This window comes from Phyllobates terribilis, unplaced genomic scaffold (assembly GCF_046119375.1).
Source record: "Phyllobates terribilis strain yellow unplaced genomic scaffold, ASM4611937v1 Scaffold_4__5_contigs__length_816908805, whole genome shotgun sequence".
In the NCBI taxonomy this organism is placed as follows: domain Eukaryota; kingdom Metazoa; phylum Chordata; class Amphibia; order Anura; family Dendrobatidae; genus Phyllobates; species Phyllobates terribilis.
This window is the reverse complement of record NW_027362764.1, coordinates 363,085,601-363,100,519: the sequence shown is the minus strand read 5'-3', so window position 1 is coordinate 363,100,519 and position 14,919 is coordinate 363,085,601. Positions and strand designations below refer to the sequence as shown.

The following is a 14,919-nucleotide window of genomic DNA, read 5'->3' as shown; positions in this document are numbered from 1 at the left end:
GCAGCTCACAGCTGCCCCAGAAATGACTTGAATGGAAATGCTAATAAGCTTGAGCTTATTGGATTAGGTGAAACCTAGCTCTTTTGTTTGGTGATGACAAGGTGTCAATCAGACCCTTTCATCACCAAACCTAATTAAATAAAGTTAAATAAACAGACACACACAACAAACACTTTATTTGAAACACAACAGACACATTCTTAAATCATTTAAATTAACTAATATATTCACCCCAGTTCTGATGGTAATCCAAGGGTTAAGCAATGTCCCACCAAATAACTTTATTTAGCTCCAAAATGCATTCATTGATGTAAAAAAAAGCTTAAAAAAAAAAAAAGCATCAAAACCACACGTTTTTTCCCACAGCGTTTTTCCTGCCAAGGAGATGCAGAAACGCTGCAGAAGTTTCTGCTACAAATCCTGAACGTGCGCACATACCCTAAAAGTTGACCAGCAATTTCTCATTTTTACAACAAAATTTACAAAGCTTTTTATAGGAACCACATCACATTTTAAGTGACTTTGGGGAATCTGTGACAGAAAATACCCCAAAGTGACACCATTCTAAATACTGCTCCCCTCAATTTGCTCAAAACCTCAAAACCACATTCAAGAAGTTTATTAATCCTTCAGGTACTTAACAGGAATTAATGGAATGAGGAAGGAAAATGATAAACATTCAACTTTTTCACAAAAATTTTACTTTATACCCAATTTTTTACTTTCACAACAGGTAACAGGAAAAAATGTATACCAAAATTTGGTGTGCAATGCAAAATTTGCTGGCATAATTAGTAGACGCCATGTCGCGTTTGGAGAGCCGCCGATGTACCTAAACAGTGGAAATACCACACAAGTGACACCATTCTGGAACCTAGACCCCTCAGGGAACTTGTTTAGATGTGTAGGGAGCACGTTAAATCCCCAGCTGCTTCACAAAAGTTTATAATGTTGAGCTATGACATAAAAAAAAACAAAAAAACATTTTTCCTGCAAGAAAGTTTATTAGCCCCAAATTTTGAATTTTCACAAGATAAAAAGGTGCAAAATGGACTTTAAAATTTGATGTGCAATTTCTCCTGCGTACGCATATACCCCATATGTGGTTGAAAACTACTTTTGAGGCATAGTGCAAAGCTCAGAAGGGAAGAAGCACCATATTGGAGTTCAGATTTTGCTGGACTGGTTTGAGGGTGATATGTCACATTGGTAGAGCCCCTGAGGTGCCAGATCAGCTGAAATCCCTCTAAAGGTGACCATATTTTACAAACTGCACCCTGGCAATGAACTCATCTTGGGGTGCAGTGATCATATTGACACCACAGAAGTGTCACAGCATTTTATACCATTGGGCAGTGAAGAAAAAACTACATTTTTACCACCAAAATTTTGTTTTAGCCCCAGCTTTTACATTTTCACACTGGGAAATGGGTAAAAATGTCACCAAAATTGGTCCCACAATTTCTGCTGAATGTAGAAATAAGCTATATGTGGCTGTGCAGTACTGCTTAGATATACGGTGAGACTCGGGAGGGACAGAGCATTTTTTGCCTCCTGGAGCACAGATTTTCCTAGAATAGTTTGCGGACTTCATATACAGAGCCCCTACGTGCTAGAAGAGTAGAATCCCCCTCAACTGACCCCATTTTGGAAATTATACCACTTTGTGAATTTATCTACAGGTGTAGTGACTATTTTTACTCCATGGGTGTTTTGCAGACACAAGCAGCAGTGGATATTGCTTAGTGAAGTTTGCAAACTCCTGGTGTAGTGACCAGTACGTTATGCCCAACTCATGCTTCTGGAACATGCACCCATAAATTAGGAAGGGGCTCTCATCAGTACAGGAATGCGAAACATGTGGACACTAACTGCGTTTTAGGCACACTGTGGAGCTCAGAAGGGAGGTGGGCATTTGGATTTGGGAGCGCAGAATTTGCTGGATTTCTTTTGGAGGGCGAGGAGCCATTTCACTTTTCTAGAGCCTTTGTACTACCAGTAACGTGGAAGCCCCTATAGATCCGTTAACAGATGACGGACCTGAGTGTTTTTTTTTTGTGAATGGAGTTGAAACTTTTATTGGGATCATTTTACATATTTATCAAGGGTTCTGCGCTGAGCACTTATATTGGGGTTTCCATCTAAATCTCTGAGTGACGCGATTGAGATGAAACCCCCGAGGGATCTATTCACTATAATGAGGCAGCAGAGTTACTCTGGACTCTATCTGGCCTCTGTTCAGCAGTGTTTGCTTTTTTTAAAAAGTGGCCAACAGCGCTTTTATGCATGACTAAAACGACGGACACCGCCGAATCACAGATCCTATGGTGTCCACAGTGCCTCCATCTGCCTCATTACAGAAAATCTTCCGCCAGGGGTTCCGTCTGAATCACGTATTTACACGGAAACCCTAGCATAGAGCAAAGGATAAATGTACTTCGAGCCTTACTGCGATCATTGGGAGGCAGAATGAACAAAATCAACAGAAGGTGAAGAATTCGTTTTCTTTTTTACACCATTCCTCATGCAGTATAAGTGATTAGGCGACTTTATTCTTCAAGTCGGTGAGACTACAGCGATACCAGATTTACATCGGGTTTTTATGATTGGCTGCTGTCACACACTAAAAGAGACTTTTCATTGTAAAAACTTGTTTTTACATCACCATATTTTGAGAGCTATCATTTTTCCATATTTCGGCCAACAGTCATGTGACAGCTTGTTTTTTGTGAGACGGGTTGACATTTTTATTGGTGCCATTTTCAGGCAAATAATATCTTTTGATCACTTTCTATTCCGTTTTTTGGGAGGGGGAACGAACAAAAAACAGCAATTCAGGAATTGCTTTTTTGGTGATTTTTTTTTTGCCGCTTGGCATGTGGTAAAATTGATAAGGCAGCTTTATTCTTTAGGTCAGTACAATTTCAGCGATACCACTTTTTTTTTATTTTTATTTTTTTTATGTTTTGGTACTTTTGTGCAAAAAGTATTTCATAGAAAAAAACACTTATTTTTTCATTGCTTTATTCTGAGAGTTGTAACTTTTATTTTACCGCTGAAGGAGTGGTACGGTGGCTTGTTTTTTCGCGGGACAAGATGACGTTTTCAGCGATACCATTTTTATTTACATTAATCTTTTTTGTCATGCTTGATTCCACTTTTTGTTCGGCGGTATGATAAAGCATAGGTTTTTTTTATGTTCATTAAAGGGGTTAACTAGTGGGGCAGTTTTATAGGAAAGGTCGTTCTAGATGTTGTGATACCAAATATGTATACTTTGTGTATTTTTTTTTGCATAGGTTAATGTTTTATTGAATTATTTTTACATTTTTATAAATTTTTTATTAACGTTTCACATTGTCTCAGTATAGGACATCAACCTGCCCTGATCGCTAATCTAATACTATCAATGATTCTGCACTGCAGAGCATCAGATTAGCGTTTGACAGGCAGGGAGGAGGTGTCTCAGCTTCTGCTCTGAGCAGGCCACCTTCCTGAAGGACCCTGCGGCCATCTTGGGACCAGGGGTCACCATGGAGACCATCAACACAACGCAATCGCATCACATTATGCTGATGTAAACACAGAGGGAGCTCAACCCCGTTGTGATGCCGGTTACTATTGATTGCGGCATCACATGGGTTAAAAGCCCGCTATCAGTGATCGCGCCGATAATGGGCGTTGCTGCAGGGTGTCAGCTTTCACATAGATCGCGGCGGAGCTCAGCGTAAGCCCGCACTTTCACGGAGTCGTATGTATACTGCGCATCTCGGGAACGTGTTAATATTCACCTTATGAAGTTTTCAGAAAATGACGTCTTCTGTGCTCCAGTGCGCTTTGGGGCGGGACGTGGGGTCACAGTCCTCTTCTCTTTCTCCGACTCCCCTCCACCAGCCTACTCTGTTTCTCCAGCAGGTCACGGATTATTCAGTTAACAAATAAAGTAGAAATGTTTGAATCCTCTCTTAGAGACTAAAGTCTCTTTGTATACGTAGGCCTTCTGACTGCGCACTCCACCCCAATGCCTCAAGCGGTTTTAACTAAAGCAGGATCTTATCTTTCCATACACATGTAGACTTTGGTCTTTATGTATTTTGCCTGATGAAGAGGCTGGAACTGCCTTGAAAAGTGTAGCAATAAATATTTTGCTTTGGAATAACCTTTGGTAACATTGAATCCTGGACAGCGCTAATTATCATCCATCCACATTCTCTTCAGACTTTAGTCTCTTAAAGAGGATTCACATTAGGTAGGTTCCGTGGCTGCTGAGTACACATGAATTGGCCAATTTATGCGCTAAGATTTCTCAGTGATTTCTATTTTCTAGAGCAGTAATGCAATTGAAATTTCATATTTCATGTTTGTATACTTAGCGTTGCAGAGTGCGACTTTGTTAGTTATATATGGAGATGGCTACTCTTAGTAAGCACCTGTACACACCAGTTTTCTGGTTTGGAAGTGAGAGTCAGTTTTTGATATTTATATACATAGGTCTTCTCACTGAACACTCCACCCCTAAGCGAGGAGCCATCCACATCAAGTAAACAAGGAAGACGACAAGCAGCAGCCGGGGAGATGGAGAGGCCCATAACGAGAAGATTTGAATACAGCGTGGGAGACATTAAAAAGGTTTTTCAGGGGGTTCTAGAAAAGATTTAGGAAATTCAGGGCAGACACTGACTAAGGTGATTTTTTGTTGTTGCTATGTCTCAAAACTGGTGCCAGGTTCCATTTAAACTTATTTCTGCAGGTAAATAACATTTTTTATACATGTGTCAGGTTCCCCTTAAGAGTATACGCATTAAAAATTTGAAAAGTACATTTTTTTTCTAAATTTTACTATTACAGATATTTTCATTAAAAGAATACAAAACATATTTACCTGCATACACTAGCAAAGTATAATGTGTCATGAAAAAAAAAATCTGAAATCACTGGGATATGTAACATAGTTTTTAAGGTTGAAGGAAGACTAAGTCCATCTAGTTCAACCCATAGCCTAACATGTTGATCCAGAGGAAGGCAAAAAAAAACATGTGGCAAACACTAAGCTCCACATTGGGGAAAAAAAATCCTTCCAGACTCCATACGACAATCAGACTAGCTCCCTGGATCAACGCCCTATCAAGGAATCTAGTGTATATAACCTGTAATATTATACTTTTCTAGAAAGGCATCCAGGCCCTTCTTAAATTTTAGTAGTGAATCACGCATTACAACATCATGCGGCAGAGAGTTCCATAGTCTCACTGCTCTTACAGTAAAGAATCCGCGTCTGTGATTATGATTAAACCTTCTTTCCTCCTGACGTAGAAGATGCCCCCTTGTCCCCGTCTCAAGCCTCAGAGTAAAATGATCAGTAGAAAGGTCTTTGTACTGTCCCCTCATATACTTGTACATAGTAATAAGATCACCCCTAAGCCTTCATTTTTCCAAAGTAAATAACCCCAAGTGTAATAACCTTGGTATTGCAGACCCCCAAGTCCTCTAATAACCTTGGTCACTTTTCTCTGCACCCGCTCTAGTTCAGCTATGTCTTGCTTATACCCGGAGACCAGAACTGTACACAGTATTCTAAGTGTGGTCGCACTAGTGACTTGTATAGAGGTAAAATTATGTTCTCCTCATGAGCATCTATGCCTCTTTTAATGCATCCCGTTATTCTATTTGCCTTTGCAGCAGCTGCCCGACACTGGCCACCAAACGTGAGCTTGTTGTCCACCAATACACCCAGGTCTTTTTCAGTGACCGTTTTGCCCAGTGTTTTACAATTAATCATATAATTATACATTTTATTTCCTCTGCCCAAGTGCATTACCTTACATTTATCCCCATTAAAGCTCATTTGCCATTTATCAGCCCAAGCTTCTAGTTTACATAGATCCTCCTGTAATATAAAATTGTCCTCCTCTGTATTGATTACCCTGCAGAGTTTAGTGTCATCTGCAAATTTTGAAATACTACTCTGTATGCCCCCTCCAAGGTCATTAATAAATGAGTTAAAAAGAAGAGGGCCCAATACTGACCCCTGTGGTATCCCACTGTTAACTGAGACCCAGTCTGAGTGTGTTCCATTAATAACCACCCTTTGTTTCCTATCACTGAGCCAGCTCTTAAACCACTCACATATATTTTCCCCTATTTCCATTGTTCTCATTTTATGTATCAACCTTTTGTGTAAAACCGTATCAAAAGCTTTTGAAAAGCCCATATACACAACATCCACTGCATTTCCTTGGTCCAGTCCGGAACTTACCTCTTCATAAAAGCTAATCAGATTAGTTTCACAGGAACGGTACCTTGTAAACACATGTTGTTATTGGGTTATTTTTCTTCAGATACTTTAGTATAGCATCTGTTAGGAAACCCTCCAGGATTTTACCCACAATAGAAGTTAAGCTTACTGGCCTATAATTTCCAAACTTGTTTTTTGTCTCCTTTTTGAATATTGGCACCACATTTGCTATACGCTAGTCCTGTGGTACAAACCTTGTTATTATGGAATCTTTAAAGTTTAAAAATAATGGTCTATGACGAAAATTAATTCCTGCAGTACTCGTGGGTGTATCCCATCCGGGCCCAGGGATGTCAACTTTAGTGAATTTTAGATGCCGCCGTACTGCCTGCTGGGTTAAGCAACTGACATTTAAATGGAGAATTTTTGTTGTTATCACTGATCTTGTTTTCTGTCATGCGATTTTATTGTGTAAACACTGTTGAAAAAAAATCATTTAGCATATTGGCTTTTTCCTCATCTTCATCCACCATTTCACCCAGACTATTTTTAAGGGGGCCAACACCATCATTTTTTAGTTTCTTACTATTTATGTTGTTAAAGAATATTTTGGGATTTTTACTTTCTCTGGTAATGAGGCTTCGTGTCAATCTTTGCTTCCTTGATTTGGTTTTTACAGAATTTAATTTTCTGTATTTATTTAATGCCTAATCACTACCAACTTGCTTTAGTTCTCTAAATGCTTTCTTGTTGTCACTTATTGCGACCCTTACAGCTCTATTTAGCCACAGTGGTTTCCTCCTATTTCTAGCCTGTTTATTCCCATAGGGTATATATTGTGCAGAGGTCCTATTCAGGATGCAAATAAATGTCTCCCATTTGCTTTGTGTAGTTTTATGCCTCAGGATATCGTCCCAGTTTATTGCACTAAGATCATCTCTCAATCACTGAAAATTTGCCTTCCTGAAGTTTAGTGTCCTTGTAACCCCTCTACTACACATCTTATTAAAGGATACATGAAAACTTATTATTTTGAGATCACCATTACCCAAGTGACCCCCAACTCGTATATTTGATACGCGGTCTGGCCTGTTGGTTAATATTAGGTATAGCAGTGCCCCCTACTTGTTGGGTCCTGAACCAGTTGTGAAAGGTAATTGTCAAAAACATATTACCTTTGCTGGAACTACATGTTTCTGTCCCCCAATGTATTTCAGGGTAGTTGAAGTCCCCCATAATAATGACTTCTCCTTGAGTCGCTGCTTCATCTATTTGCTTTACGAGTATATTCTCCGCTGCTTCCATTATTTTGGAGACTTATAACAAACCCCTATCAGTAATTTATTATTTTTTCCTCCTCCCCTTATCTCCACATTTTCATTAGATTCACATATATTCTCACGCAAGATGGGTTTTAAGGATGATTTCATATATAAATACACACAACCCCCCTCGCTTGTTTTTACGGTCATTTCTGAACAGACTATAGTCCTGTAAATTAACTGCCCAGTCATGGCTCTCGTCCAGCCCTGTCTCAGATATCCCCACCATGTCAATTATTTTCCAACAAAATTAATTCTAATTCCTCCACTTTGTTGGTGATGCTTCTGGCATTAGTATACATGCATTTTATGTATCTCTCTGTACCTCTATTCCTTCTTACTATATTGACAGTTCTAATCCCACCCCCAATTTGTAGAAGCATTTCAAAGTTATCAGATAATGACCAAAACCCAATTTTCAATTCTGACATGTCACTTTCAGGTCAAAATTGGCTCAGTTACCAAAGGGTCAAAATACGTCAAATAAATGTAAACTAACAACAGACGTGTAGCATGTTTCATCACAAATACACCTTCAAAAATATATGTTTTTATACTTTTTTTATTGAGTTTCTGAAAAAAAAAAAATGTAGTACAGACATGGCAGGAATATGTACCATAGTTAGGTACCCTTTTGGTTATGTACCTACCTAAAGGTAAGAAACTTTTTCTTCTAGATCCTTGCTACCTAAACCAGGTTGACACCAAGCATTCCCCCCCCCCAAGCCAAAAGATGAACACACATCAGTCCAGTAGCATCTTTGTCAATCAAGTATAACATAATTTTTTTTGTGCTAGTAGTTTAGTTTACATTGTCGACAATTATTATTCCTATAAAGAAATACGTTTTTCATTCAATGGATTTATGCTTATAATCGGCTTCCGTGAGCAAGCATGAGCAGTGTAAAGTATAAAGCAAAGGTAAAAAACATCCTAAGGCTACATTCGCACATCCGTTATACATCCGTTATACATCCGAGTGTAATTTTTTTTTTTTTTTAAACTGACAGCACCACAGACCTATAAAGTTTAATGAGCCCTACACGTTTCAGTTTTAAAAACAAAAATCCATCTCTGGTCCTTTAGACTCAGAGCATGTCTTAACTATTAAAGTACATGGGGATTTGTTACTCATGGAAGAAAAACAGAATACATCCTTATTACTTTTGTGTCTTTGCTTGATCCGGTTTTAACTGATATATTGGTAAGAGTCCATGGATAAATAAAAGATCAGTCTACTGCCTTCAGTTTTTAAATACAATGAGAACAAGATGAATTCAACACAGATGTGAAACAAAAGGTAATAAGATGCCACATGAGAGAAAAATATATGTATATAGAAATAGGATCATTAACACATCCTTGTCTAACAGCCTTTAGTAGAAAAAAAAAAAAGTAACGTACTGTAACGAAAAATGTTAAAATGTTTTGCACTAACAACATTTTTAAGCACACATCCATTTCAAAAATGTATTGCACTAGAGAAGGATTACTATATGGATAATAATTAGACTCACCATGTATACTAAGCAATACTCAGTAAGGTTGTAGGTATTTAATCTCTGTACGTCAAAATGTACGGTTTGCCACTACTACGTTTTTGCATGACACTATTGCAGAAAAAACATTACAATATTAGGAAATGCAGACACAGATTCCTATGGTTTTCTAAGAGTCACATAAAAAACCTGCATGTAAATAAGCTATTATTGATCTAAAACATTTGGTATACTTTTTAATCCATGTTTTGGTTAAAAAAAAAAAAAAACCCACACACACACAGCAAGAATAAGGCCTTACACTGGTTTTCTGCAATCTGGTATATTTGATAGTCTTGCCAGAAAGCGGATTTTACTAAAGATCGTCCACAATTTCCTGGGTTCAAAGTCTTTGGAGTTGTATGTGTAGCTAACTGCAGAATCATATTGACACACAGTATATTTGTCAGAACAATTATATGGCTATGTACACATGTAGTTGATTTTGATGCATTTTTTTTCTGCATGAAAAATGCAAGCTACGGCCTGAAGTTACATGCATTTTCAGTACATTTTTGATACAGGATTGATATGGTTTTTTTTTTTGTTTTAATGGGCAAAAACTGCAGTAAAAATGCTGAAAAAAATTGACCTTGACAAAAAAAAAATGCCTCAGTCACTTCTCTCTCCCATAGATTCTATCAGTACCTTGGATTCAGGACATCTTCAAATGACAGCTTTGAAAGAAACTGTGGTAAGTGACTGCAGCACCGACATACTATGACTAAGGACAGTTCCATGTCTGAAAAGTATCAGTTTTTGCCTTTAAAATTATTGCATAATCTACCTGGAACGTTTTAAGCTGTACTAACCAATTTATTAAGTTTTATATATGAATACCCTCGTTTGCTTTGACAACTGCACCGCCCTGTGATGACATACTGTTCCAGGCATGTTGATAGCCACTGCGAAAAAGTGAATGCAGCCCCAGCATCCTGATAAAGCCTCGTTTGAAAATCTTCTCAAAAGAAACATCACAAGAAGAGAAGCAAAACACATTAAGTGATTAGATGAGGATAGTGTAATTTATAATAAAACTAATTACAAAAGTTGTAAAAATAGATATTAATAAAAGAAAATTTTTGATATCCGACCACTCCCTTAAAAAAGGTATTGCAGTCCTTAAACGATACCTTTACAGAGATTTTTCCACAACAGAGCATGGCGGCTTATCGCTAGATATGCAAATCACTTACTGATCAGTGGTGGTCCAACTGCCTAAACCTCCATGTTTTCTAGGGTAGATCTACCTTTCTGCAACATACCAGAGCTGTTGCAGAAATTGTCTAGTTTTAACACATACTACAGACTTTAGAGAATGGATGTGTTCACATTTTGGCAAAAAAATAAATAAAGTGCTCTGTAGTCATGTAGAGCTTCAGCGAGTTTTGCCCAAAATCTCCACTTCTAGAAAGGCAATTTGCTTTTCACATTTATTGTTATTCAAAATTAATGTAGAAAGAAAGACATGAATACAGATATTCCACATCTTATTCGGAAAGCATTTTCTACTTTTCCTTCATGGCTTCTTCCAATCTTTTGAATTTCTTTAAGTCTACAGTCAATTGCCAATATTTTAGGTAAACCCACATTAACCTGCCATTTTCCAGTTTATTGGTGTTTGTCACTACTGCGCAATGTTTGTCATGTTTAAAGATGTCAATCAAGCCATCGGTCATTCCTATCTCTACCGCTATTGGATTGCTTGCAGCTTTGACAAGCAAATTATTTTCTATTTCAAATCTATTGGTTTTCTGTGCTGTCCAACTGCAATAAATGTTCTGTCTCTCTTTCAGAGCCTCTTCAAATTCTTTTAACAAGCTTTTCGCTTTCGTTTGCCATTCTTCCTCCCGTTTAAGATTACTTGCATACAATTCCTGCGCTTGGCTACTCTTCTGGGCATCTTTTATTTGTTGCTTCAATTGGTCTCTCTCGTTTTCCATTTGCTTTCTCTCTTCGACAAGCTTTTTGCTTTGAGCGATAAGGGCATTGCGATAACTAAGAGTTTTGTTTTGTTCTTTCTCAAGTTCAATTTCTAAGTGAGCCACTGCTCGCCTGTTTTCTACAATGATGTCTCGATATTTTGTTTCAAGCTCTTTTTCTGCAATGATCACTTTTTTAAGGTATTCCGATTTGGCTTTTCTAATTTCTTTCTCAGATTCTTTAGACCAAATCCATCCTAAAAGAGCAAAATCATAAAATTAATTCATATATGCAAGAAACGTGATAAATTGCTTTCTTAGACAACATAAAAAGCAACTACAACTGCATGAATGACTTGGTAGGACGTTTGCTGATTTATACCATAGTTGGGGCCTAGTAAATATACGTCTAGTGACTTAATCACACTATTGTATAGACTGCTGGAGCATCGACAGGAAATATTCTCATGCATTTGATAACAGCTGCACCAATGTTCATAGGTGGCATTATAAAGTTTGTGTTTGTAGCTACAACCAGGGAGACAACCATCAAGCTATGAGGTTGACCAAAAAAACACTGAAATTTTCTATAGGATATCCAGAATACTAAGAAGTCCATTATAACTTCTGAGAGCTACAGACAAGTCAGCAGGATGTAAGAGCCACATTCCAGAAATTAAGAATACTGCATTTATATACATACACTACACAAGTATGTGAACGATCTTACTTAAAGGGTTTCACTACTTTATCAACACTCATTGGTAATAGGATAGGGATCAGGCACACAGCTATTTCATGAAACTTCCACGGATATAAAACACTAGCAGGGTGGTACTGGAGGCCACAATAATGCCTGTACAGGCTAGTTTAAGCTTAAAGGGATACTCTGGGGAGATTAAAAAAATTGTTGTACTGTCCCTATCCTCAAACTATAAAAGATGAGATGCCCAGAGCACTTTAATTCTCTTTATAACACTTGTAATTCTGTGTGACAGGATCTACTCCCTCACTGCTCATCCCTCCCATCTGGAACATTACCTCACACAGCAGTGTGCTGCACTCCCCTGTAACAGCCAGCCTGAGAAGAAAGGGCACTGGCCATACCCCATTCTTTGCAGAGAAACAGCTATTATCAGGAGACAGACTGATAACAGTGGGGAGCTGCACACTGCTGTAATGTTCCAGATGAGTGAGCAGTGAAGAGCAGCTCCTGTCACACCAGCCTCTGAAACTGGGGTCCCTGAACACTGCTATGTGACATAATGCTCCAGACCGGAGGGAGAGGTGAGAGCAGCTCCTGTCACAGGGAATTACAAATGTTAAAGATAGTTAAAGTGCACTGGGGATCTCATCTTTACAGTTTATGAAAGCAGTGACAGTACAATTTTTTTTTATCTGCTTGGAGTACACCATTAAAGAGTAGCCATCACAGAAAGTTACCCCTCTCTATTTTATATATTCATTTATTACTGGTACAAAAACTAACTAAAAACATTAAATACAACCTATTAAAAAAAAGTGAGTAAAGGGCTTATAGTACTATGGGAATGGATATACAAATTATATGCAAATCAGCCAGTAAAAAGTCTCCGCCATTTCCCGACATACTTAGCCAGCGCTATGTCACTCAGCACGGAAGTGGACATATCGGCTCAGAGCAGATACGATGGTCAGTGTTATGGAGTGAGTGCGTGCTGCCATGGGGACATACTGTAACTTTATTTGAATATTTTTCCCTGCCTAACTGCAACTTCATTATCACACTGTGAAAACTCTGCCATCAGAGCAAAGACCAGTGTTATATGGATAGACAAAGAAGTTGCTGACAGACAGGGACAACTGTAATATACTTGTAGCTGGTGAATGGCAGGGGAGTGGTGGTGATCGGTCTTATAATAATGTGCTGCGATGTCACGAGAGCCACAAGTATGGGAACACTTCGTATCTCCTCACTAAACAGCGAGATGTTGCAAGTAATAGCGGGGGAGGAGAGATGAACCAGGAAACGTTCCCATATGCGTGGCTCCCGGGGACACTGCTGCACTTTAATTCAAGAGCAATGAGTGCCGCTTCCTTGCCCTCCATAACTGATATTACAGTTGTCTGTCAGCAGCTTCTGTGTATATCACTCTTAGGCCACGGCCCCACTATCAGTATTCGGTCAATATTTTTTCTCAGGAGTGGGAGCTAAAACCAGGTGAGGAACAATCAGAGAAAAGGTATAACAGAAACAAGTCACCAATTCTGCATTTATCACCCACTCCTGGATTTGGCTCCCACTCCTGAGAAAAAATACTGATCGAATACTGATAATGGGACCTTGGCCTTACACTGGTGTTGGCTCTGATGGAGCGTTTTCACTCTGATCAGAACACAGACCAGTGTAAAAATAGTAGGAGGGGAACCTGCAGATAGGCAATGTTTTTTAATACAGTAATAGAAGTATGGACAAGGGAGCAGAAAGTTTCTGGTCTTTCTGCCTGCACAATAGAAGCATGCGTGGTGCAGAGTGATCAGTGAGAAGCTTTGTGCCATCCACAAGTTTGCAGAGTGCTTCTTTAGGAAATTAGTATCCATCTAAAAACCTTTGTTTTTATATGTGACGGTTTTGAAAATCACTATCTAAAATAAGTCAACACATGCATGTTATATTTTTTAATAAGACTAGAATTTTGGTGATGGGTTCTCTTTAAAGAATGGCTCATGCATATTACTACACACAAGACATTCCTGCCACGATCACGAGGAGGCCCACAGTGCCGCAGTCTGCTAGGTCTCTTGTGGAGGAGGCAGCTGCAGCAATGGAAATGTCATATGATGCCTCTCCTGTGGGACGGATACAGCCGGTGACCCCTGCCTCTCTAACAATATAAAGACTACAAACATGCAGGACACAGGTGTGTATGTCTACCCTCCTCTACCATCACATTCTCCATGAAGCCCTACCCCTTGCTTTCCTACAGGTATTGCTAAGCAACAGCCTGAAGAGAGGTTGGGCAGCAGAACAGATGCCTCTGGTAGTACAACCTCCTCTGCCACGCTCAGGGGCACTATGTAAACATGACATCCAAGATATTTGCTTTACATTGCTGATAAACAGCACATAATCATCAGGGTACACATATATAGCAAGCCCTGTGCTCCTTCTTATATAGTACTTGCTCACTGACAAATCTGTGCCATACCCTTTCCACATAACATTTACAGCAGGCCCAGGTAGTCATAGATATGCAAATTATTTACATAGAGATCTATAATAGATTAGAATAGAATAAATGTGAGTCCAAGGATCTTTATGTCTGACTTCATCTTTGCTAATGAAGGCGACACTTTTGCTGAGTGTCTTCTCATTCACACTTTTACAAGAGATAAAGCCATCATGGGTTTCTGGCAGCTGTGGATCCCTCCAATGAGTATGAATGACACTATTGATTTACATGTTCATAAGTTCTGCAGTCTTAAATTGGACATACCAAGCATCCCCACTGAGACACAACTGCCCCAGGTACAGCATTCAAGCTACCTGACAGAAGCACATCTCAGCACATAATTCATAAGGCCAACAAATAAAGTAGCACTCTGTAGCACTATAGTATGCAAACATGAAATTTGAATTGCATTACTGCTCTAGAAAATCGAAATAAATGAGAATACTTAGAGCATTAATTTGCCAATTCATGTGTACCCGGCAGCCGCAATAAAGCGACTCTAGTTGCTGGGAACCTGCCTAGAGTGAATCCTCTCTTAGACTAAAGTCTACATGTATATGGGAAGGAAGGATCGAGTATCGCCTTATTGCGGCTGCCGGGTACACATGAATGGGCCAATTTATGCATTAAGAATGCTCATTTATTTCTATTTTCTAGAGCAGTAATTCAATTTAAAATGTTATATATTTC

At 38.8% G+C, this 14,919-nt stretch overlaps 1 protein-coding gene across 6 annotated transcripts in view; it reads right to left on the bottom strand.

Annotated features, from left to right (window-relative positions):
* Positions 1-9,310: 9,310 nt before the first annotated feature.
* The window catches only part of CCDC127 (coiled-coil domain containing 127), a 56,866-nt gene continuing 51,257 nt past the window's right edge, over positions 9,311-14,919 (bottom strand). For all 6 annotated transcript variants that reach the window (XM_073678456.1, XM_073678452.1, XM_073678454.1 and 3 more), the window contains one exon: positions 9,311-11,274. In XM_073678456.1, the coding sequence (XP_073534557.1) occupies positions 10,604-11,274 (671 nt within the window). In that variant the 3' untranslated portion in view covers positions 9,311-10,603. The remainder of the gene's footprint in view (positions 11,275-14,919) is intronic.